A 24,401-nucleotide genomic window follows, 5' to 3' on the forward strand; every position below is an offset into this window, starting at 1 on the left:
GATGGGAGCCAATAGAAAGGCGTGTTAAGGGAGCTCGGGGCGGTGCGAGCGCTTCCCGCCCCGAGGAGGCCTGAGGGGGCGGAGGGCCCGGCGGGTCCGGTCGACGGCGTGGCGCGGCGCTTCCGTTTCCTCAGGGACACGGGTTGCCGAGCCGAGGCAGAAGTAAACATTCATATAATAAAGTTTAATGAGGTGACCAATGCGTTTCATTCTGCTTCTTCCCTAAATGAGATATTTTCAACATTCCCTGTCAAACCAAACGCTGGGCCCTGGTGTGAACCTCAGCTTAAGTCACCAGTGTCACCTCCTCATACAGCCTTTCATGGTGGCTTTGGACATGCATTTCAGCAGCACTGGAGAATTTGCAAGCAGTGAGAATCCAGGCTGTGCTACCCATTACTCCAGCTTGCTGGGTGTGATGCAAGTAGGAGTTGCCTTAGATTCTCCATTTGCTTAATAAAAGCAGAACAGGAATTCCACATGGGATGAAGTAGTGAGTTTATTAAGAGCTCATCCACCAGCCTCACACTTTGGCATACTTCAGGCTGTTTAAAAATACCATAGATCAACAACAACAACAACAACAAAAAGCACACTGCTAAAACCCAACCTTTTTTTCTGACTACAGGATAGAAGGCGTTTAACCCTCCCTGTCCCACCATTGGTAGGAATCCCAGAAGTACCAGGAGCTGGAGATGGTTGCAGAACAGATTTCAGCCTGGCTTCCAACTGCCCCCCAGCACATTTCCAACACAACCGACTCTCTTACAGCTGGGCCTCAAAGCTTTCATCATTATCAGCTGAATGGGAGCAAAGACAGGATTTATACCATATGGGAATTACTGAGATGGACACTTCCCATATTTCCCAAGCAAACGTCCCCTTTTTCCTTATACAGTTTCTGATCCTCCAAAGTTGTCCCCAAAATATTCCGTGCCTTGACAGTGACACTAGGTTTTCCTCATGGCTCTCACTTTTCCACATTTCTCAGTAGCTTTCCCCCCCCACGCACACATTCAGCCTTTTTTGGTGCTTTCCATTTCCTCATGCCCGAGAGAGAGGTTTGATCAGCCCATAATCCATGCACCTTGTGAGGCAATCACGTGCCACATTAAGGATGTGCTGCTTCTTGGGGTCATCTTCTTGCTTGCCGATGTACGTCAAGATCTCTAGGAGCTCTGTCTCCACCAGCTTCTTCGCTAGCTCTTTGTCAGCACTGATTAAGTTGAAAGCGATGACCAGTCCTCGATGCTGTACTTCCATGTTATCATGCAAGCAGAGCCTCTGGAGGATTTCAAGCCACTGGGTGGTCTTCAAGGGAGAGAGAGATCCATCAGTATTCATCTGAAGAACGTCTCAGCCAAAAATGTGAGTTTGGCAAAGGCGTTTCTCAGCAGAAGGAAGTGCGGGGACTCACCTCTTCATGCTCATGTCAGGGATGGTTATTTGATTCTTTAACTAAGGAAACTTGACTCCAAATTTTTGAACACAATTTTCGTTAAACTAAAGTGAGCAGTTTTTGTGGCACTTGCACCACATGAAATACATTTCATGATTAGGCTGCTGCATAATATCTGTGCAAAGAATCTGATCAGAGTATTGACACAGCTGAGATAACCAGAAGCAGACCACCCCCTGATTTTCCCAAGCCCCTCCTTTTGCTCAATTAATCATTTTTATTCTAACAAGCCCCAGTGTCCAACATCAGCGTGTGCACAACACAACAGGGGTCGTGAATTCCCAACCACAGCCCTTCACAGACATTCAGCTATGCAGAGTCTGAGTTCTCAGCACCTGCAGATCCGTGCAGGGAACAGAGATGTTTTGGGATCTGTAAAGCTCAATAGGTTATCTATCAAGCTGTTCTCATTTCTGACTGAAACAAGGTTTGGATATCAGGTTATTTAGCACAAGCTTTAAGGGCCTATAGAATAATATTCTGCATTCCTAACCTTGCATGTCACCCTGCACTTAGCCTGTGGAATGGCTATATAGAAACGCTTCAGCTCTGAGATGAATCCTGGTGTAAGGCAGGCTGGTTTACTTTGTGCAGGGATGAACCAGGACCACACACACGCAGGTCTCAGCTTCACCACTAAGTTCCTCAATATCAGACTGGTTGACTACACCTTCCTTTTGAGTGGCATTTTCACGACAGAGCCAGGCGCTGTCAAGGGTATGTCTACACCACCAATAATCAGACTTATGGTCTTACCACTTCTGTCATCTTGGAGCAGAGTTTCTTTTGTGCTGCTGTAAGCATGGCCAGGGCTCCTGCCGCTGCAACCTGGACTTTCTCATCATCCTCACCACACAGCAACACCACCAACTTCAGCCTGTCATTTCCATCAGCCACAAACCGCTCTTGAACCTAAAAAAAAACCCCAACCCCATGATATCCAGGGATAACACATTTAGGAATGCCTCATCACAGGGGCTCATGAACTGGTGCACACAGTCAAGGCTGAGATGCCCAGTGCATTACCTCCTTGTTGACCACCAGGTTGCACATGCACTCTGTGGCTGCCTGGCGAAGTTGGTCGTGATTCTCAAACATATAGTTTTCAATATCTGGCAGGGCCCTCTCTTTGACTATCTTCATCCTGTGTCGAAGATCAGTAAAATAAAATACATCATGGGACAAGCAATAACCAACTTATAAAATATTAACTGCAGACAGGGAAGGCCTTGAAACAAATTGGTGTCCGCAGCACTGGAGCTCATGACATGTGGTTCATTCCTGTCCTGGTTTGAGGTAAAACAGGACAAATTTTTTTCAGTAACTATCTAATGCAGATTAGGTTCACATCTTTCCTCTTTCTAAAGGAAAATGCACCACTCTCCTCTTCCTGGCTGTTTTATTGATCTTTTAGTTCTGAGACCTTTGTAGCTCTGCCAAAGGTGGCTCAAACTGACCAGTCTTCATAGTCCTACAAGAAAAGTGTTGAACTGAAATTCACATTCACTCCTGGGGAAGAAAGAAGGTCAAAAAAGCAGTTAAACTCACCTAAGTTTATCACTTCTTCCTGAAAAGTTAGTGAGACCTAACAGAGCCTCATAATTCTGAAGGCCATCTCTCTCGGTGTTCAGGAGGCTGACGAGGGGCCTCACCACCTCGTACACCTAAGAAGAGAAGGCACATCACTGCTTTTCCAGCTCTTAGATCTTGGCAATTTTCATTTGATAAAGGAATTATCAAGTTTTATTTTTATTATTTTTCTCTAAGCTTACCCTCTCCCCTGGGAATGCCATATCTGGATTGGAAATAGCAGCGATTTTCGCCAGAGCGTGAGAAGCCTTTATCTTGCCAATTTCCGTGCCTTCCACAGCCAGAGGTATCAGGGCCTAGTGACACACAGGAAAGCAATCAATGCCTCTGAGATTTACAGGACAGCCTTAATATACTAAAATAACTTAAAAATATCCTAAAGATGCATCTGTTGAAGAAATGGGTCTGGACTGTAGCCCACCATGATGTCGTGCTTTTGTTCTTAAATAGGCACCGCACCAGAGCTTGTATCTCACACATGGTTGTTTCAAGCAGATTGCTTCATTGGAGGCTTGCAGAGAGAGGGCTGGATCGTCAGACAGGTTGGCCCCAGGGGCTACCAAGACAGCTCATGCTCTTCTGCCACATTCCCTCACAGTAGACACATCACAGGTTCCCAACAGACATTAACTGCACATCACGTTGGGCTGCAAACATAAAAGTAGTCACCTTTCCACCTCCTTGAGCGATGATGGTCCCGCGGTCCTTGGGGTCTTCACACAAGGCAAGGAACACCCTGCAGAAGCACAGCATCACTGAGTGAAACAGCCACGCGGGAAGGCAATAACCCACGGCCCTCATGGAAGGGGGCTAAGGCTTGGCAGGGGTGCCAGATCCACCAGGGAAATTTCAGATGTTTAACCCAGTGCCCACAGCACTCTAGGAGGAAGCAACAAATGGCACAGTAAGAAGTTTCCAGGCCTGTAAGATGAACTCTATGCCAGCCAAAATCCAGTACAGAAGACTAGAAATTCAAAACGCATCCTAGCAAGGCAGCCCTGTAAGCCAGCTTCAAGGTCAGAACATGGATTAATAAAAGCTTTGAGTTTAAATCTTTTCTCCACCCCCCTTTCATCTCGCCCCCATAGGTGAAATGCACCACCCCAGGAAGCAAGGAGCCTGCCCAGGCGCCCATCTCAGTGGCACACGGGCTGGCCAGCACTCCCAGCTCCCACGACAGCACCTGGCGATGAGCTCCTTGCTCTGGTCCGTCAGTATGGCACTGTCCGCCTTCACCATGCAGGCCAAGGCAGAGACGACACCGGCTTTAAGCAACCGTTTCACCCGCTTCACCACAAAATCCTTCTTGTCCTGTGGGGGACATTGGAAAGGGATTAGCCTCTCAGCAGCTGCCACCTTGCTGACTACAGCTGAGCCTGGCTGGAGAGCAAAGCCATTTCAGTCTTGGAGACAGAAAACCTGAGGTCTCTGACAATGGAAACACCAAGTAAAGTCTTCAGATCTGAGCATCTCCTCCCAGCTCCCCAGCTGTAGACAACCTACCTTTGGATGCTCCTCAGGCACGTGCTGCTTGGAGAATTTTGCCAGTTGCACCAGCTCCGGGACCAGCTCCTTGGTATCGTAGCTGTTGGTACAGTTCACCAGCGCAGAAGCCACAGAATACAAGATAGTCTTGTCACTTGTCTGCACAGAAAAATAAAAGTTTATGTGAGGGTGAGGAGAACGCAGCAAGGAAACAGGTCCCTTAGGACTGCCATCGTGGTAGTTTGCACTAGTTGAGGACTTCTTAGGCTTATCCCCAGTTTTATAGCCCAGGGCAGGGAAACCCAAAAGTTTTTATGGTCAAACAGGCTGTTTGACATCATTGGATGCTATCAACACCTTGATGCCTTTGGTTTTCATGCAGTTGCTGGCAGGAAAGGTAAGAGCAACCTTCCTTAGCCTTGGGCTAAGAGTAGGATAACAACAACCTTGAGGTGTCTCCATGGCACAGGCAAAACTGAAATTTTGCTGAACTAGAGCTGAGAGGTTGGGGTCATAGCTCCTCCTGCCTGGGAAGACAGTGTTGGGCTGGAGAGCTGGGAGAACTTGATACTACCAAAGGAATGAGGGAACAAGGTAAGGAGATAGACCTTGGCTAATTCAAACATAGCTTGCAGGGCTGGCTCATCTTCAACAAAGTCATCTTTCACATCTGCATCGAGGGTTAGATATGCCAGCCCTTCCACAGCCCATTTCCTGGTGCGGGCATCAATGCTGGTGTTGCACAACCATCTGGAAGAGAGAAAAACATCCATGTTTCTATCTTGGGAGCCAGGACTATTTTCTCTGGGAGAAGAGAGTAAAAACAGATCTCGAGATGGTTTCAGGCTTCAACATGTACTCAGGTTCTGCTGCAGCTCCTAAAGGCTGCGGATACTTCCCTTAAGACGTGACCTTGCTCCCATGGCTCAGCTTGAGGGATCTAATTGCTGCAGGGAAAGACAGACTGGACAGACACTGCTTTGCCTTCATCATCACATGAAACACACGATGCCCTGCTATCCAGCGCCAGCAGCAACAATCACCTATTCAAGCGCCTCCTAACTTCATCCCACCTCCTTAGTTAGTTCACCTTGTAAATTTACCTTCAAAGGTACTTGTGCATATTCTAAACAGCACTTGACTGGGCTGTAACATTCTGGCAAAGAGGGAGGCACCATGTCTGGCGTCTCACGTGGGAAGCGAGGGAAGGAGAATGTTTATCTGGATATTGAGGCAGGAGGAACATATGGTTGCTTCAGGCATAGAAGAGCTCTGGGTCCCAGTGCAATGGCTCTGAGGACACTGTCAGCAGCAGTAAATGAAGACAGTGTGTGGGCAGGATCTCTTGGGAAAAGAACATATTGTACCTTGAAAAGTACAGAACAACAGAAGAAAAAAGTAACATCACTCACTTTCGGCACTGCCTGGCTAACTTCTCAGTGGACCCCTCAGCAAACTGCCGCAGTCCATAATCTGTACCTCCTGCTGAGCCCAGCTTGCAGAGACCCTGAGGAGGATGAAGAGGATACACCAGGGAGAAATGTTCATTAATCTTCTAGTATTGCTGCCCCAGAACAGCCTAATCCCATATCTAGAGTTTGAAGTCAGGTCTAACAAAGAGGAAGCATCCTAATACCCAGTAGATCGTTCAGCTTGTAGCATAGCAAAGTGAGGTTTTGTGCTCTTATTGGATGTCTTTAATGGAAGATTAACGAGATTTTGCCTTCAAAGTTACCAATAATCCATGTGCTGTCCTGTGGTCTGCCATATCCCCCTTCCTTGTAGGGGGAAAGACCATAGACCATTCCCCAGATGAGGTGAGTGAACCCAACATGTTCCCAGGACCTCCCCCCTCTCCCAAGTCTGGGGTTAAGGTGGTGAGCACGGCAGGCGATAGAAGCAGGGACTGCCATCCTTACCACCAGGGCTCGGATCTTGATCTTTTCATTCTTGGTCTTCTTGTAGATCTCCTTCAGGAGCGTCACCCCATTGGAGATGATGAAGGTGGCCCGGCTCAACTTGGTGGAAGCATGGATGAGGGCTTCCACAGCCACCAGCTGGTCAATCTCCCTCTCGGATCCACACAGGGCAACCATCATCTCCATGACTCCCTTCATGCTCAGCAGTTTGTTGCCCAAGTCAAAGGGCCCTTGCAGAACTCCAGACACCATCTGGATGGCGTGGAGTGTCTTATCCATGTCCTGTGGGTCAACTTTGCTCCTGCATGGGATAGAGGGAGTCAGCATGTGGAACAGTAGTTGCTTATTTATTCCCTTGGGCAGGGAATGTCCTCTCTCAGATCAGGAACTGAGCTCCACTGCTGAAATATCCAGGTGTCTGGGACACAGCTGAGCCCAAATTTCTGCAAAGGCTGTGATCCAGCAGGTAGGAGTACAGCGGGAGGATCTGAGGATCTCAGCTGAAGGATCCAGCAGGATCTCAAGCAAATTATTATCTCCCAGGGCCTCAATCTGGCATCTAAGTAGATTGCAAGTGCCTCATCTCATCCTTAAGACCTCCTGCTCCTGTGCCTCTGTACTGGCTCAGCCACAGTAAGACAGCCCCCACTCACTTGATGTACTCCTCGCAGATCACCCGGTAGTTGTCACGCTCCGGGTCACAGCGCAGGTCATCGTAGAGTTTATTTAGGAGGACGGAGGCAGTCAGCTGGGTGTTCTCTGTCAGCGGCAGGCAGTCAGGCATCTCAGGAATCTGGCCCACCACTTTCAGTATCTTTTTTAAGCCTGGAAACAATGGAGTGATATGGCTGATAGAGGGGAGAGGGTCTATACAAAATTCAATATGCTATTTTTTGGTTTCTTGCAATGAAATAGCCAGCTTGGACAGTTTGCAATTGCTTTGCAGCCTAATCACATGAGGCTTGGACAAAAAAGGGTACTCCGATATTTACTGGGGAGGAGCTTCTGGTGGTGAGATTACAGTTTTGCAGCATCAGGCTTTTATCAAGTGCTCAGAGCGAGATAAGCAAAACTCCGCATTTGGTCCCTGGCTGGATCAGTTATTTTTGTCAGGAGGCATTAAACCTACTGACCTCCAAGGCTGAAGGCTTCAACTGAGGAAAAGTCAGTGACTTTCAAGTGATTCTGAATGTCTTAACCCTCCTTTTGCTAAAGTGTTATTTAATAACTTCCACCAAACTGGAATTGGTGTAAAAACACACCCCTCACAAATTCCTCAGCCCCTTCCAGTTTTAGAAATTACCAGTTTAAGGATCCAGCAAGCTCATCTCATCCTGCTTATGTTAGACAATTTATCCAAGCCAAATCCTCCCAACATTAGCAAATACATTGGAATAAACTAATCAGAGAAGTTAAGCCAGTCCTTTAGAAATCATAAAAATTCTTGCTGTCACACACAGTTTTTTTCCTCTTAATCCTAAAACTGTTTTCTGCTAATAAGTCTAACTTTGCTCCTGGATTGCACGCAGAAAAAAAGCCAGAGAGGATTCATTTGATAGAGAGGATCAGTTCTAGAGGTGTTCAGGCAAGAATACACAGCTCCATATCTCCCAAACCAGAACAGGGACAGAGGGCAAGGCCTCACCATTGTCGATGACAAAGATGGTCCTGCTGTTGTCATGGTCTTTCAGGTCCTTCCTCGGTATGTTCTTGTTGAGGAGGTTGAGAGCTCGGTCTCGTCCCTGCCCAGATACTTTCTTACTGACCAGCATATCCAGCAAACGCATCGTGATCATCCTCAAGTCTTTCTTAGTATCTACACAGAAGCAAGAGAGTAGCAGCCAGTTACAAGAAATTATCTTCGAGAGCAGGTGAACCCAGTGAAAACCATTCAAAGCCATCATGTGGCTGGAACATAAGTATTTAACTCAACACCACAAGGATAAGAGCTATGTGCAGGTTGTCATCCTGGACAGCTGAAGGGTAAGGTCCCCACTTCACCAAAGAACAAGGAATAAGATGGAGATCCCAGGAGCAGAGCCCTCCCTGCTTGCCCCGCTTCTCCTCCAGCAAGACTGAAGGACCACCAGGTCACACACCCTTACCTAGCACTACAGCCTCCTCCTTCCCGTGATGTTCCTCCGTCCCCTGGTCCAGCAAGCAATCCGTGATGGTCTGCAGGAGGTTGCAGACAGCCAGGGATATTTCTTCGTTGTCTACTGACATCCACATACAAATGTTGTCAATGCCCAGGTAATGGAGAATTGCGGTGGCCTAGCCCCAGACAGGAGAGAGCAGAGCAGCTGTTAGCGAAGGGTATGACCCTTTCCTTCCAGCATGATTTAGAAAGCTCAGCCTCAGCTTGTGCAAAGAAAGTATTTACCTGGGTGAATCCCACATCAGTACAGGGCAGAGTTTTACTTTTCATCCTTATTTTCATTTATAATAAGAAAACTCTAAATTTTAGGAGCTGCCAGTGATGCAACAGACAATTTCCAACGAGGATGCTGAGATGAGCATGGCTGGGTTTGGAGATGCCCTCACGCATGGCTGTTAACAAAGAGCCTTTTTGGTGCACAAACCCAATCCTGGCTGTGAGCAACGTCAGTGTCATCACACAGCTTGTCCCTGTGCATGGTGGCACACCAGTAATTCAGGGGAGGCACCTTCAGAGACACACTGACCTAGTGGGCTTTGCTGAACGGCCTTTTTGCATATGACAACAGTTAATGCTTCAGAAAAAGAAAATAGGTCTCCACTCCACTGGATTTTCATCCAGTAGATTTTATTTTTGTTGTGTTGTAGTTCCCCCCCCAATCCTTTGCACCGTTACACTGACACGCATATTCATTTTGCACATGTCCATCTCCTGCTTCCAACCACATAACACAGACAGGGCTTCTTAGGAGCCATTTTACACTATATAACAACTGTCTTGGTGTAGAGTAAGATATTAGCCGACTTAGAGACCCCTGGGCCTTGGGACCCTTCCCAGGAACCTTAACCTTCCTGGTCCTTTCCTGCTTTCCTTCACCTAAGCCTTAGATAAAAGAGTTATTTGTTGCTTTCCTGAGACCTGCAACGAAGGCCATGGCTTTGACCCAGCCATGCTCACCACAGCTTAAGTGGGAACAACTTATCCTAAGTTTTACTTCACCAACACACCTGAAGGTACTACAGGGACACATACAGCTTTGGTTGCGGAGACAAGAAGCACAGTAGCAGGGGTAGTTTCAATAGTCTGTGTTAACCCCACCTGCTTATTTGTTTTGTTTGATTTTTTTTCTCCAGAATTAAAAATTTTATTTGTAGGATTTAATTTTTTCCCCACTGCTCACAAACATCATGAACTATTGCAGTTTTCCACTCCCCCAGGTGCAAGGCAATAGCAGTGAAGGTCTCGAACATCCCATTTCTTACCCGAGCCTTATGTCCCGTACACATGCCCGAAAGCGTCCTCACGGCTGCCAGGATCAGCTCAGCGTTTTTGGTTTCTATCAGCTGCAGCAGCAAGCTGACGCCATTGTTCTGGAAAATCCTCTCGGCACCTGCTTCTTCCCGCCCCAGGACTATGAGGTTGTTTGCAGCCTGGGTGGGAGACAGAGGAATTGGGAGTCAGCAGCACGGCCCTGCCAGCAGCCTCCAAAACACCTCTGTGCAGCTCTGGGGTGTCCCGGTGGGAGCTGTGGGGTGGCCATCTCCTGACAGATGCAGTGGACCAGCTCTGACCCCACCAGGCAGTTTCTCCAGGTCCCTCTGGGGATTGGCTTCACTCTGCCCAAGAAAAGTGGGTCACCGCTTGGAGGGAAATATGGGGAAGGCGGCAGAAATGGGCCTGAGCAGAAGTCCAGTCTGATCACAGCTTTGGGATTTTGGGAGGTTGGTCCACCTTCCCACAGCACAAGGGTGATCCCTCTTTGAGGCATTTCCCCTCTCGGTTGTCTCTGAGTGCAGCTCATCTCCCAGCTCCTTACCTCATCCTCCATCCAGGGGAGGTAGGGAAGGGAACACAGCCTTCTGCTCCTCAGGGTGGCCTCTGACATTAAACAGCAGCAATTTGTCCTGTCAAGTCCAGGACAGTTCTCACCTTTTCTCGCTTGTCTTTCTCACTGTTCTCATCCAGCAGGATTTCAAACATCTTCTGCACCCTCGAGTCCGTGGAGAACTGAATGCGCAGCTGTACCAACAGAGTGCATGGAGCATCAGAAGGAGAAAATTGAGGGGCAATTTTCCTTTATCACTTCACGGACACCACAGACCCTCAAACCACAGACAGTACAAGCTGAATAACAAAATAGGTGTCGCTTCTCAGAGAGCATCAATTACCCATCTCAGACTCATTGGCATGGGCAGAGCCAGCCCTAAGCCATCGCCCGAGACCTCACAGTACCTTGTGATGCAGGGACTTCTTCACAGCACCCACATAAAGGTAACTAAGTAAATGTGGTGACTGCCAGACCCAGTCCAAAGCTGGTCCAGTTTCTTGACAGGACCTTACCAAGACATTCAGTACCAGGCCAGCCTCAGGAGTGTGCTGCCATGATTTTAATTTAACCATTCAATCTGAGCCTCAAATCTACATGCATTAAGTACAAACTTCCAGTTAATGGAGCCTATTTATCCCCCTACAGTGTTATGAGTTTCCAGTATGACCAAAAATCTACCAGCGTAACCCAGAGCAAGGACTTTTTACAAGGGCATGTAGTGATAGGACAAGGGGGAATGGCTTCAAACTGGAAGAGGGGAGATTTAAATTAGACATTAGGAAGAAATTCTTCACTGTGAGGATGGTGAGGCACTGGTGCAGGTTGCCCCGAGAAGCTGTGGCTGCCCCATCCCTGGAGGTGTTCAAGGACAGGTTGGACGGGGCTTGGAGCAACCTGGTCTGTTGGGAGGTGTCCCTGCCCAGGGCAGGGGTTTGGAACGAGATGATCTTCAAGGTCCCTTCCAACCCGAACCATTCTATGATTCTATGACTTCCCACACCTGGCCTGTGAACCTGGGACTGCTCTCCCGGCATTTACCTTCTCCTGGATGTTGGCCCCCAGTCGCCTCAGGGTCTCCTGGAAGTTTTTGTTGCGGGGTTCGATGGTGGCACATTTCTGAGCATCTTTGAACGCTTGGTCCAATTTCCCCAGTTTTTCCAGAGCTTGGCTGCGCCGGTACAAGGCTTTGATGTCCGAAGCATTGATGTCAATAGCTGGGAAAGTGACCCAAAACACCAGGCATCAGTTCGCTTCTTGGAAAACCTCTGTGTAAACTATGATTTGCTTTACAGTGACTACAGCTCCCTGAGATGTAGTTGTTAACCTTGTGAGCAAACTGGTACCCAATCAGCATCAATTGCACTGATGCACCACATCGGCGCATCTTCTTTTGTACGTCCTCCATTAATTCCCTTGTGGCCTCAGCACTTGGGTGTTAGTGGACATCAAGGAATAAGACCACAGTGCCCCAAAAGCAGGTGTGAGAGCAGGCTGGAGCCAACATACCCAGCAACACAGCACTCCGTTCTCAAAACAGTCCCCTCCTTACCTCTAGATGCATCCGAAGCTGCTTTGGCATATTCCTCCTGTTAAACCAGAAGGGAGAGATTTGTTAGCGGTGGAATAGCTACTGCACACTGTGACCTCTCTGTTCTCACTAACAGGACACCCCAGTGAAACCAGCAGCAGCCTGCAGAAGGAGAGATGGGGGCTGAGGTAGCTTTTCATCACTGACAGGGGAGAGAGGAAAAGGTCTAACATAAGTGAGATAATATACAATGCAGCAACAGAGCGCGGGCAGCGATGGGTGAGGGGACACTCACAACAGCCTATCTGCATTTTGTTCTGGGTCAGTGTCACTTCACCTGGATTAGTGAAAATTCAGGAACGTGTAAGCAACCTGCTAAAATCCCACAGCAGGTCCTTACAAGCTGACTGCAGGGAGCTGAGACAATTTTGGTACAGATACTAGTAACTTTTTGTTTTGCTAAATATCTAATGTCTGCTTTTCTCACGCTGGGACAGCCAGCAAGAGCAATGTCTCTGCACCCCAACCCGTGGCTCACAGAGCTCTCCCATAAGCATGGGGCAGGCTGGCAGCCAAAAGCTTTTGCTTCAAAGTGATCAAGTGGGACCATCTCTGAGCTGAACTAGCATGCTCAGCCCCATCAGGATTGATGCAGGGAGCTTTACAGCTCCAAGATGAGCCCAGAACAAATCATTTCAGACCAGTTTACAAACACCCCATTCAATAAATGGACAAACCACACAGCCTGCAGCTGGCGAGCGCCCTCGGCTGCTTCCCTGCTCTTCTCCCCTTGAGCAGTGCCCAGGCAAGCCAGGAGCTTTTCTCACCTTTTTGAGGAAACACGCTGCCCTGTTCCTGTACAGCACTGCCTGCAGCGCCTTGTCCTTGTTGAGCTTTATGGCTTGAGTGTAGCTTTGCACAGCTTTCTCGTACTCGCTGGCCTGAAAATATTTATTGCCCTCCTCTTTCAGCTGGATGGGATCCTCCATCTGAAGAGCTTTAAGGAAAAACATCGATTTGTGTCCCATTTTCTGCTGCCTGTGTCACTGGGGTCACCAGCCTACTCCACCAAGCTGAGCTTCACCATGCGACTGATGCATAACTAACACACACACTAATAAAAGCAGCTTACCAGGCTGAAGAGTTTGGAAAAGGAAGACCTAAATTGCTCCTCAAGGCTGTGGTTTCTCAGAAGCTTTTCCCACGGCTGTAGATCCTTAGGAGTCGATTCATAAAAGAAAGAAAAACAACAACAAAAAAGGAAGAATTAAAGAAGTTCGCCAGCTCCACAGAGGGTCTGTATGGCTCAGGGAAAAGCTCGCCTCCCGCTCCAAGTTTGGGCAGGACCTGGCAGCTCCTGCTGCCTGTCAGCGTCACCTGTCACTGCAGCCTGTCCCCCTCCTCGTCCCCCCCCTGTGCTATATAGTGCCTGGGGAGGGCTGTGAGCCAGGGCCCCCGGCAGCCAGCCTGGTTCGGGGAGGGGGGCAGCTGCGTGTGAGCGAGGAGCACCTCTCTGCAGTGAGGGGGGATCCTCTCCCACCTGCAGGGACAAATCCCAGCTTCCCTCCACCTGCAGAGCTGCACAGGGGGTGGGCAGCAGGAACAGGGGGTTTCATGCCAAAAAAGCCCATGGCTGGGATGGCCACCCCCCCTCGCAGTGCTCAGACCCTTTTCCTTTCTATTTAGGGAAGCATGAGACAGCTGAGCCTCGGGGACAAGCGGCCCCATGCCAGCAGCTGCAGCAGCACCCAGCACCTTCCAGAACACCCTGGGATGGAAAGCGACACACACCATCCTCACAGGGCCTTTGGGAGCCCACCCTGCTGGAAATCCCACTCGTGTCCATTGCTGCCGCATCCCCTCATTTGGCAGCCCAGCGGCACAGACTAACACAGACATCTGTAGGAGCATACTGGCCCACTGCTGTGATGAGTGTCTCCAGTCTCAAGTTGAGTGACAGCAGTAGACAGAACAGCACCGAGCTCCAGAAGAGCTGGGTCTTTCAAATCCTCCCGTTTCCCAGGGGTCACAGTCAATCGGGAATTCTGCTTTGCAACTTATCTCCCGCCAAAATGCGGGCCTTGCCTTCCCCAGTGTACCTACGAGCATCCCAGCTAAAAAGCAAATGGGGAAACCAGCCGTAGGGATGGGGAAATGACCGAGGGGAGCATGGGTTGACCAGTATTGGCTCAGTTGCTCCAATCGGGCTCATGCCGTGGAACTGAGCTATAGCAGACAAGACAGGCCAATGAGCCCAGCCAAACCCAGCCCTGGGATCCCACCTTACTTCATGGCTCCAAGCCACCTTCTAATCCAAGACCTGGCAGAGAGTTGGCAAGGGCCGTGGTGAAATTACCCTCCAGAAGATCCCAGGGTGAGCTCCAGCATCTCTAGAGCAACAGCAGGGTTGCAGCGGTAGCTACACTCAGCACCCAGAGCTTGAGCTTTTCTCCAACATAGAATTAGGGACCTTTTCCTTGGGGTAAAGCTGCATGCAATCCCTTCCAGAGCTGCCCCCAAAACCCCTGATGCAAGCTTAGCGCAGTTAAAGTGTTTGCATAAAGCTCAGAGTCACCCCTGAAATAACTTTAGAAATTATAGTTAAAGGTTTTTTTCCTATTCACATCAGCTGCTCTCCCAGGAAACACTCAGACCCCACCAGCTTCACAGGGGACCATGGGCCGGCCCAGCCCCACCAGCAGCACAGAGCCCAGGCCTGAACACAACCTGCACTTTTAGAAGTGCAACAAACCCTACTCAGAAACACGCAGAGCTCCGTGAGAAAAGACTGGAATAGCCTCATCACTATCTCCCATTTCTTCAGTCTGCCTCAATTTTTAACCTACCCTGCCTGAGTCTCCCCAGCAGCAGCATCTGCCCCCCAAAGCAGCCAGCCCAGCCTCTGTGTCTGTTATTTATAGAGCCTGGGAGCTGCGGCATTGCTGGCGCCTGTGCTGATGGTCATTTAAAGACAGCTGGTGGTTGGGGGAGTTGCTATAGATAAGCAGGATCCCTTATCTATTCTGTTTCCTTCCTCTTCTACCAATTTCTGTTTTCTTATCTGTTGTGCTCCCTTCGCTCCAGTTTTGCCGCAGCTCCTGAGCCAGCTCTCGTCCTCCCAGGTGCTCCCCCAGTGTCCCTGCTGGTATGGGGCTGCGCTGCGAGCTGAAACCCCCAGTTTGCTGTGGGCGCTTCCCGGACCACCCTTGGGTGCCAGCAGCTGGGGAGGGCATCCCTTGCTGGGGCCAGCGAGAAGGGGGGGAGGCTCCGGAGGTGTTGGGGGGTGGTGGTGCAGGCAGGGACTGGCAGCGCTTCCCAGCAGGCAGGACACGCAGACCCCTTTGCTCGCAGGGTCTCTGGGGGACGAGACAGGTCCCCTCGCCGGGGACCGCGGTGGCACCGGGGTTTCGGTGCGGGGCTGGAGCCGCGCCGCGCCGCCGCTAGGCGGGGACGGGGGGCGAATACGAGCCCTGGACCGGCTCTTCCGCTGCCTGCAGGAAGCAGGAAAAGGAGCCGGCAGGGGACAGGCAGGGGGACAGGGAAAGGGTGCTGGGGCAGCCCGGCTTCGGGTGCCGGGGGGAGCGGGGGGTGCAGCCGGGGCGCGGAGGGAGCGCGGTGGGGATGGGGATGGGGTGGGAAACTCCCGTGGGGCTTTCCCTGCTCCCACCAAGGGCTCTGCTAAAGGTAGCCGGGATGGGGATGCGCTCGCCTGCTGTGCCCCCCCCCCTCCCCGACTGGCTGCAGGATTTGGGGCTGTTTGGCCCTAAAGGGAGACTAAACACCCGCCGTAACCGCCCATCCCAGAGCCGGCCTGGGTAGCGTCTCCCCGGCCTGGGCTGCTCCGGGGGCAGGAACGGTCCAGTGTCAAATCCGCTATCCCATCTTCTCTGCAGGGCTCCTCGCTTCTTCCCAGCCCCATGGTGCTCCGTCCTGGGGGTGGCCAGGGACATGGTGGTCCTGCGGGCTGGGCTCTGCCCTGGTCTCACCCAAGAGATGATTCAGCTTCTTGGAGTGAACGGCATCAGGACGGGTAATGGGGCAGCAGCGGGGTCTTGGGTTGGGGGATGTCACCCCTGCGTGTTTGGGGTGGCACTGTGCTCTCCTCCTGTATGGGACCCATCTGCCAGCCTGGGTGGTCCGGGCTGTGGGGCAGCCCCTGGAAAATGTCTCCTGCCTTTGTGGTTTTATCCCTCCTGTGTGTGCCCCGCTGGGTGTCTTCTGAGTCCCCCTGGGTGAATATGATGAGTCAGGATTTCTCCATTGGAGCAGGACGTGGTGGTAGAGGTCTCTGTAGAGGCTCTTTGAGGGACGATCAATTATGGGTTTTTTGAAGGTATTTCAGGAGTGTTTGTGTGTTTTTTCCCTCTGAAGAATGCCCAGGCTCCTGGCACACTGCACCCAGGGCAAGGCCTGCCCTTAGGGGGGAAGGGGAAGACTTCAGGTGGATTCTTTACTTGCTCTGAGAAACTGGATTAGAGCTGAGAATAGCACAATTTTATTCTTGTTCAATGGAGTCTGTGACATCCTGTGGGTGCTGGATCCATGGATGATGTAATACTTGTTTTTCCTATAAGAACTGGTTAAAAAAAAAAAATGGTAAAAAGCAATAACATACACATCTATCTGAAAAAATCTTGGAGTAGCTCCTGGGAGCAGAGATGGGCCCACTAGTTATTCTAATTTCTGTGGCTTTAGCCCTTCCTGGCATGCCCAGGGCTGGCGCTTTGGGTCAGTCACTGACCCTTTGAGACTGTGGTACACTGGTGGAAGGGGACTCTCTTGGGTGGCCCCAGCTATCAAATGGCGCTGGGCAGCTCTTGAGGAAAACAGGGAGAATTTTTAGCAGCTTGTCTCCCTGATTTGTTTTGCAGTGGGTGGCAGGGCCATCTCAAAGGAAAATACTGCAGTCGTCCATTTTGTGGGACATCCTGCTCCTCCGCTTGAAGTGTTGGCAGAGGGCACAGACGTTTTGCCTGTTGGTGCAGGCAGGTTTTGGCTAAGCCGGTCATCTCTTTGGTGTTCGTGGTCTGTCCAGGTTTGGCTTCCAACTTTCTTGTCCCTCATATTATTTGCAGTGGTGGACTTTGTGTCATCAGACCTGGAGGATGTTGCCCAGAAGTGTTCCCTGTCTTACAAGGTAAAGGGTGACTCCTAAGTCCTGGTATGTTAACTGGGGAGCTCAGAGCTGTTCAGCTCACACCTCAGATGGGTTTGTCTGGGGGGACCTTCTGCAGCAGACGATGGCCCTGGACTTCCTCAGTCCCGTTTCCAGACATCTCTCTGCCCACCAGGCGCTGGTTGCGGTGAGACGTGTGCTCCTGGCCCAGTTCTCTGCCTTCCCCACCAACGGAGCAGACCTCTATGAGGAGCTCAAGAGCTCCACAGCCATCCTGCCCACTGGGAGCCCAAGGTGGGTACAGTGGGTACATCGCCTGGCGAGCTAGCAGATCTGCCCAGGGCTGGGCTTGCTGCAAAAGGCCGTGGTTGCCCAGCGCAGGCTTTGAATTTCAATGTGGTGATGCCCTGAGCAGGCTCAGTGGTGTCCAAACCATCCTCAGCAGCTGTTTTAAAAACTTCCAGCCACAGCCTGGCTCTGCCTTTTGTGAGCAAGAGATGGTTATTCTTCATGTCCTGTGGCTGCAAAGCCAGCTGGTCTGTGTCCCTGGAGGGAATGACATTGCTGCTGTCATTGCAAGAGCTTGCGCACCTTTTGGGAGCTGGTTGTGTGTCTCACTTCTACACTAGATAACACACTGCCTTCAGCCTTTCCCTTGAGGGCTCCAAAGAGGAGGGTTGGGGATCTGGGAGGTCTGCTGAGAGACAATGGTCCAAACTGTCTAGATCAGGCATGGAAATGAGTTACTCTATTGCACGTCCTTACTTCTTTTCCCCATACCCTCACTGGGTTGTCACAGTGACTATGCAGAGAAACCCTGGGTATTCAAACTGTGTTCCCAGAACCACAGCTCTTCTCCAGCTCAGGACCGTCCTCTGGTATCCCCCACATTGCGGATCTGCTGTTGCCCACTGTGTGGAGAGAGACAGGGATGGGAGAGAAGGAGGAGACCCTGAAGGACTTCTCTGCATTTGGGAAGGGGACTCTAGGGACTGCTGCTTCCCAGCGGCCTTGCCATTCTGGCTGAAGATGTGTTGATAATCCCACCTTGTGTTCCACCTGTAGCCTGGACCAGTTGCTGGACTCCGGGCTGTACACGGGGGAAGTGACAGAGCTCATGGGAGTGCCGGGCAGTGGGAAGACACAGGTGAGTGGGACAGAGGAGAAGAGAGGACAGGTAGGGTGAAGATGCCTTCAGGCATGTGAAGCAGAGGGACATGGGGGGTCTGGCTGATGCCCGGTCCTTCCCTCTCCAGGTGTGTCTGGGCATTGCAGCCAGCGTGTCTCTCAGCCTCAAGCAGCACGTCTTGTTTCTCGACTCCACGGGGGGGTTCACCGCCTCCCGTCTCTACCAAATGCTTCGAGCCCAGGCAGAGGCCGAGGAAGAACAGGCAAGTTCTGCTGGAGCTGGTCCCACTGCTGCTCCTCCACTCATGCTAAAACTGCCTTGGCTCTTGCCTGCAGACAACCCCCAGAGATGTATTTTCTGTCCAGCTCTGCCTTTGTCCCCATGGGGGTTTCTGGGTCCAAACTCTTCCTCCCATGGCCGGGTGGGTAGTGTGCTCAGGAACACGGTTTTTTTCTTGGGGAGAAGGGGAGGGCTTGCTCCCTGAGCTCAGTCTGCATTGCTTCTTCCATCAGTGCAATGGGAACAACAGTGTTCTTGGGATGGAGGCAAATATGGAAGAAATAAGGGTCCCTCTCTCTGTGGCATGGTATAAACGCAAAGAGCTGGTAACAGCTGGGCAGGAGGAATATGGTGGGTCCTGGAGGGGATGAGGCTGTTGTTGATGCCACTTTGTGCTACAGCTGGAGGCTCTGCAGCGGATCCAGGTGGTCCGTGTGTTCAACATCTACGAAATGCTGAGCGCCTTGCAGGACCTGCGGGATCGCCTCTCCCAGCAGGTAGGAGCGAGCCTCCGGGCCCCTTTCCCTTCCCCAGAGCTGCAAGGAAGGCAGCGAGGCTTGTTGTGCCTGATGAGTGACACCATATCACCCCGTCCTGGGCACATTTGAGCCTCTGTGCAGCTCATGGTCTTCAAAACTGCTGGATTTGTTACTCCACGTTGCACACAGTGCCCCCTTCTTTCAGGTCATGAGCTCCATGGGACCTCTCAAGATTGTGGTGATCGACTCTGTCTCGGCTGTGATTTACCCGCTGCTGGGCGGCAAGCAGTCAGAGGGTGAGCTGCGTCGTTAAGAGGTGCAATGAGGTTGCAAACCTCTCTGCTTGTCCTGAAGAGCATCTTCCTCCCACATACGCTGTGCCTGGACCTGGGGCAGGACAGATGTGGGTGCAACTGCTCCCCGCTTTTCCTTTGCAACTGGATAAAGCAGGAGTCTGTTTGCAGTGTTATCGGCAAAAATTCAAGCTGGCTGTGGCTGTGCAAGCTCATGCCGGTGGTCTGAAACCCATCCAGGGGAGAGAGAAGGCACTGCACAGTTTGCTCACAGAGTAAAACCTCTGCTAACAGTGTCACTGGTGGTTGCTGGCACAGTTTGCAAAGCTCCCCTGAGGCTCTTTCTGCCAGAAAAGACCATAAATCAAGAGTGAGGGGCTTTCTGCTGGCTGAGATGCCAAGGAGGCCCCCTCAGACACCTTCCAGAGGGACTTGCACACCTGGGTGGCAGCCAGTGCTGTCACAGGAGGTCCCCTCACAGCCACGGGCTGTAGGAAATGAAGGTGTGAGCAGGAGAGAGGGGACCTGTACGCGCTAAATGAACTTGGATGGCTTTGTCTGGAGCTCCTAGTGCTTTTGTAGGGTTTTTTTTTTTGGCCTCAGGACTTCTAAGGTGGGAAAGGAGGTTTTGGGACAACTTAGGGATTGGTCTGTCCATGCCACATCCATTCGGCTGGGGTGCCCTGGAGTGTGCAGGTGCAATGGGAACATTGGGGTGCTGGTAATGGAAATGGGTTGAAGGTGCTCATGAACACCAGCACTGGCACTAAATCTAGTGTTCATGCAGATCTAGATACCACCTGCCTCTGACATGCTTTTTGGGGGCTGATCCGCAAACACTCAAGTGCTTTATCCTCCTCTAGGTTTGGCCATCATGATGCAGCTGGCCAGGGAGCTGAAGACACTGGCCAGGGAGTTCAGCCTCGCTGTTGTGGTGAGTGTTGCTGTGCCTTGTCCTTCGTGTGCTGGCGTGTGCCATGGTGAGCAGCCCCGGAGAGCCTTTGGATCCCTTATGAGGGGGGACCCTGCTCCCAGCGGAGCAGAAGCGAGAGACCTCTGCTCCCTGCCGTAGCTCTGCTTCTCTGCAGCCCATGGTTGTCTTGTTCCAGAAAATGTGTGGCAAGAACAGGGCTGATCAGCTCCCTGCTTTTATTGCTGTCCCCAGCCAACACGGCATTCACTCGATTGAGCAAGGTAGAGTTAAGTACAAACAGATTGAAATGTTGTTTGTTTTTATTTTTGATATAACACCATTCATTTAAGGGGCTGGCCGGCCTACTGAGTAACCTCTTGGTTGGTTTACGTTGGAGTAACTGCAGGGCACTGCATCCTCCAAAAGGAGCTGGGGACTGGAAGGGGCTCTGTTCCAGTCTTCCCCAGCTCTTGGCCAAGCAATTGCATTTGCTTCAACACGCCCAGACAGGTTGCCTTGACCACAATTAATGTGTTTGAATTGGGAAGGCCATTGCACAAAATGGTGGTCTGCTGAACCTGGCACTGGGAGGTGTTGAGACGGTCCTGCCCTTTCGTCTGATTAGTGACACAAGGGCATGTAGTGATAGGATGAGGGGGAATGGCTTCAAACTGGAAGAGGGGAGATTTAGATCAGATATTAGGAAGAAATTCTTTCCTGTGCGGGCGGTGAGCCCCTGGCGCAGGTTGCCCCAAGAAGCTGTGGCTGCCCCATCCCTGGAGGTGTTCAAGGCCAGGTTGGATGGGGCTTGGAGCAACCTGGGCTGGTAGGAGGTGTCACTGCCCATGGCAGGGGTTTGGAACGAGATGATCTTCAAGGTCCCTTCCAACTAAAACTATTCTATAAAGTGACATGGATGGGGTGCCTGGAAGGATGCTTGGAGGCTCCAAGTTAAATTTTGCAGGTGGCTTCAGCACCAGGAGTCACTGCAGCTTGAAGATACGAGTGAGCTCCTACCTGAGTACATGTCTGGGACAGTTCCGTGGGCTGTGTTTAGAGGGGATGGCATGGGTGTGCCAGGAAGGAGAAGAAAAAAACTCAGAAGTGTCAGGTTGGCCACTATCTCCTGGTGATCTCCGGTGTTTTGTTACACCGAGTGGCACTGCTTTTCCCGGGCACTGATAAGCCTGTTTGTGCTGCAGGTGACTAACCAGGTGACAAGGGACAGCAGCACTGGTGCACTGAAGCCAGCCCTCGGCCGGTCCTGGAGTTTCGTGCCCAGCACCCGGGTGCTGCTGGAGACCAAAGAAGCCACCTGGGAGAAAGCCACCACACAACGCATCGCTTCCTTAGGAAAGTCACCCCGGCAGGTGAGGCTCCCTGGAGCAGTCCTTCTTGGGATGGAGAAGAAGCCATGTGACATGGACTTGGCTTCAGAGCAGAGGAAGGCTCCTTCTTGGGGGTAGGGCAGGATCAGGCCTCGCTGGGTGACCCATGGCAATGGGAGAGGAGTGAATGCAGCCTGGCTGTGTGCTGTGGAAGAGATGAGCATCTGTTCCCAACAGCCTGGTCTTGTATTTACTGTCATGTTAAATGAGTGGCGCCACTTTCCAGTCCAGGTCACTGTGTTCCTCCTGCTTGTCTCACTTTCCTCGTTGTGAGTGTCCCGCAGGGCTGGCTCCAACACCTGCAGAGATGACTTTGGCTTGAGCCCTGCCTACATACGAGGCAGCCCTGCCTGATCCAAATGGGTTTGGCTGTGGTGATGTGCTGGGCAGCAAAACACAACCTGGGTGTGCTAAATAATAGTGTCTGGGGATAGCTCAGAGGAAGATGTTCTTTCTTTACTAGATTGCATTCTCTATTTGAATCTCTATGTTCAGCAGACCCAGTTAAAATGAGGGCACCAGCAGAAAGAAGAAACCCTCAAGGGGTTGTAATTGGGGATTTTGGGCTCTGGGGCAGGTGATGGACCAGCGTACAGGCTTCCCTGTGGAGTCCCAGCAGCATGACGTTAAGCTTTGCTCTTTTTCTCCTTGCAGCCGACGGGGATACAGGTGGAGCTGGACATTGCATATGGTGATGTGCAGGAGCCAAGCCCAGCGACACCCCCACAGGGCCTCTGATGCAGGCAGAATAGCAAACGTTGAGGTCCAAGAGAGCTGCAAAAAAAGCAGGCAAGCACACTGGAAGTTTTACAGATTGCCTCTGAGTCCCGCAGCCCCAGGAAGGACCAACGTGAAGAAGCTCTTGTTCTTCTGCACTGAGGAGAAAATGAGTGTGGGGTTCCCCAGAGATCTCCTTGGCTCAGCAGATGCTGCCTGTGGTGGCTGGGTTGTGTGAGCAGCATGACAACCAGGTCTTCTCCTCTGCTGCAGGCTTGTCTTCAACCGGCAGAGCCGGCCCTGTCCTAAGGTGTTGGCTTGGGACCAGGTGGCACGTCCTGGCACAAACCCATGACTCCTCGTGGTGGATTTGTTCCCCCATAACTTGCTGCCCTCTGTTCTGGAGCTCTGATCGTCCTTGGGCAGCCCACAGTGGTCTTAAGTTAGAAATAACAAAAAAGATGTTGCACACTGCTGTGTTTCTTGAGAGCTGGAATTCAATTAATGGCTACTGCTGTTAACCTAATTAAAATGTTGAGGTTTAGTCCCTGGCAGGACTGGGGTGGGATGTTGGGCTGTTGATGAGCTGGGACATAATCGGATGCTTGATCTGACCTTCTCCCCAGAGTAATATCAGGCCCTGTAGGGAACTGCTGGTATTTTGGGGGCACTGCTATGCTGTATAAAGAACTGTTGTTAACTGATGGAGGCTATAATCTGAATCAGCTGCACTGGAGGAGTCCTGACTGCCACCAGCTGGCCCTGTCTGATGCTCAAGAACCTACTCAATTATATGTGTTTAAATAGTTTAAAATAATCTCTCCTTGCTCCAGTGCTTTCCAGCTGCTCTCCCTTGCTCTGTGCAACCTCCGGGGGGCTTGTGCAGTGCTGGGATGTAGCGTGGCCTCTCCTCTTGATCTCAGGTATCTTAGACACCCTCAACCCCTGCTTAATAAGAAACCTCCTTGGCAGATGAGCTGAGTTATGGGTTGTACCTCCAAGGCTGCTGGTATAGATTGTGGGGCCTGGGACTCATCAGGGCATGCTCATTAAAGTAATAACATATCAGTACAGTTCCTCGAGCCTTCTAAGGCTGGTCAAAGAGGAGTCTGATTTAGCCAGAACTTGGGTGCTGATTTCTCCAGAGTAGATGTAACCCCATACAGCCCTTTATTCCTGAGCAAGGCTGGTGTAGAAAGGGGGCAGCTAAAAGGGGTATGTGAACACAACACAATTTTGGTTTCTCAAGAGGCAGTGCCAGGTCTCAGCACAGATTTTTATTTTGCACGTCATCTGTCAGAGCTGTGCTTCCTGCGAAACCAAGCTCTCGGTGCTCCCAGGGCTGTGATTTATGGGGCAGGTCCCATCATCTCCATCATGGCCACCCAGCCTCTGCAGCCTTGGGGCTGTGGGAAAGGCTGTGCCCCCAGCAGGCCCTGCCCGAGGAGGGGAACGTGCCAAAGTGATGTGAGCTGTACCATTAAACAGTTTTCAGTACAAATAAGTGTCTTTTAAAGTGTATTTATTTGCATTTATGGACTTTCCAGGCCTGGGAAGAGGAGGTTTGGCCCCGGGGATTGCAGCCCGGCTGGCTGGAGTGAGGAGGAGGAGGATGGTTTCCCTGTCTGCTGGAGCCCTGTGCTGATGTGGCTGGTCCTTACAAGCAGAAAATTTAGCTTGTATGTCTCTTGAAGCTGTGAATAAATAGCTGGTACACACAAATTTCAACTGAAACTGTGTGCTACTATTTTATCTCTCTGCCTGAGGTTCTGCAGAGGAAGCAAAGCTCTTGCGGGGGAGCGGAGCAGGGGAAATAGAAACCTCTTTTAGTTATATTTGAACCAAGGGGGCTTTCTTGCTGGCTTCTTCCCCTGACTAGTGGGAGGACGAGAAGGGGAACAGCCCCCTTTGAACACTGCATCAGACTCAGCATGAGACCAGCCATGTGCCCAGCGAGCGTCTTCGCCGTGGCCCCTGGGAGATGACAGCAGAGACTCTGCTCTGGCTCTTAGTCACTGGGGAGCAGTCATGGGACGGTGATTCAATGGTGATGGTGCTGGTCGGTCAGGAAGAGACCGGGGAACGGCAGTGATGTGTGGGCTGTACTCCAAAGCTAAACA

At 51.2% G+C, this 24,401-nt stretch overlaps 2 protein-coding genes across 6 annotated transcripts; one reads left to right on the forward strand and one right to left on the reverse strand.

The window, feature by feature from the left end:
• Window positions 1-488: 488 nt before the first annotated feature.
• Window positions 489-13,421, reverse strand: UNC45B (unc-45 myosin chaperone B). Of its 3 annotated transcripts, none has more exons than XM_082493005.1 (20): window positions 13,100-13,421; window positions 12,795-12,964; window positions 11,989-12,025; window positions 11,478-11,653; window positions 10,541-10,630; window positions 9,874-10,041; window positions 8,559-8,727; window positions 8,099-8,269; window positions 7,107-7,278; window positions 6,454-6,754; window positions 5,947-6,041; window positions 5,143-5,284; window positions 4,553-4,693; window positions 4,233-4,360; window positions 3,719-3,785; window positions 3,232-3,345; window positions 3,008-3,123; window positions 2,486-2,603; window positions 2,216-2,371; window positions 489-1,311 (listed from the first exon to the last, which is right to left on the reverse strand). In XM_082493005.1, the coding sequence occupies exons 2-20, from the start codon at window positions 12,954-12,956 to the stop codon at window positions 1,045-1,047; spliced, it is 2,790 nt and encodes a 929-aa protein (XP_082349131.1). In that variant the 5' UTR covers window positions 12,957-12,964; window positions 13,100-13,421; the 3' UTR covers window positions 489-1,044. The 3 variants fall into 3 exon arrangements, with proteins under 3 accessions (XP_082349131.1, XP_082349132.1, XP_082349133.1); XM_082493006.1 differs by having other exon boundaries at window positions 1,169-1,426; XM_082493007.1 differs by having other exon boundaries at window positions 1,169-1,467.
• A 2,115-nt stretch (window positions 13,422-15,536) lies between these two features.
• Window positions 15,537-23,993, forward strand: RAD51D (RAD51 paralog D; the record flags this gene model as incomplete). Of its 3 annotated transcripts, XR_014269836.1 has the most annotated exons (11): window positions 15,537-15,997; window positions 17,043-17,104; window positions 17,259-17,377; window positions 18,149-18,230; window positions 18,340-18,474; window positions 18,893-18,988; window positions 19,176-19,266; window positions 20,127-20,197; window positions 21,379-21,546; window positions 22,219-22,353; window positions 23,829-23,993. XR_014269836.1 is itself a non-coding variant. In XM_082492870.1 (10 exons), the coding sequence occupies exons 1-10, from the start codon at window positions 15,916-15,918 to the stop codon at window positions 22,300-22,302; spliced, it is 990 nt and encodes a 329-aa protein (XP_082348996.1). In that variant the 5' UTR covers window positions 15,537-15,915. The 3 variants fall into 3 exon arrangements, 2 of the variants coding, with proteins under 2 accessions (XP_082348996.1, XP_082348995.1); XM_082492870.1 differs by lacking the exon at window positions 23,829-23,993 and having other exon boundaries at window positions 22,219-23,804; XM_082492869.1 differs by lacking the exons at window positions 22,219-22,353; window positions 23,829-23,993 and having other exon boundaries at window positions 21,379-21,642.
• Window positions 23,994-24,401: the final 408 nt, after the last annotated feature.

The sequence above is a fragment of the Vanellus vanellus genome (assembly GCF_965231255.1).
Source record: "Vanellus vanellus genome assembly, chromosome: 19".
In the NCBI taxonomy this organism is placed as follows: Eukaryota; Metazoa; Chordata; class Aves; order Charadriiformes; family Charadriidae; genus Vanellus; species Vanellus vanellus.

Coding starts and splice junctions, on each gene's coding strand:
- UNC45B (XM_082493005.1), bottom strand. CDS start 12,956: ATGGAGGATCCCATCCAGCTGAAAGAGGAGGGCAATAAATATTTTCAG. Junction 11,654..11,988: donor AGCTTCGGATGCATCTAGAG/GTAAGGAGGGGA, acceptor TCACTTTCCCAG/CTATTGACATCAATGCTTCG. Junction 4,694..5,142: donor CTATGTTTGAATTAGCCAAG/GTCTATCTCCTT, acceptor TTTTCTGTGCAG/ACAAGTGACAAGACTATCTT.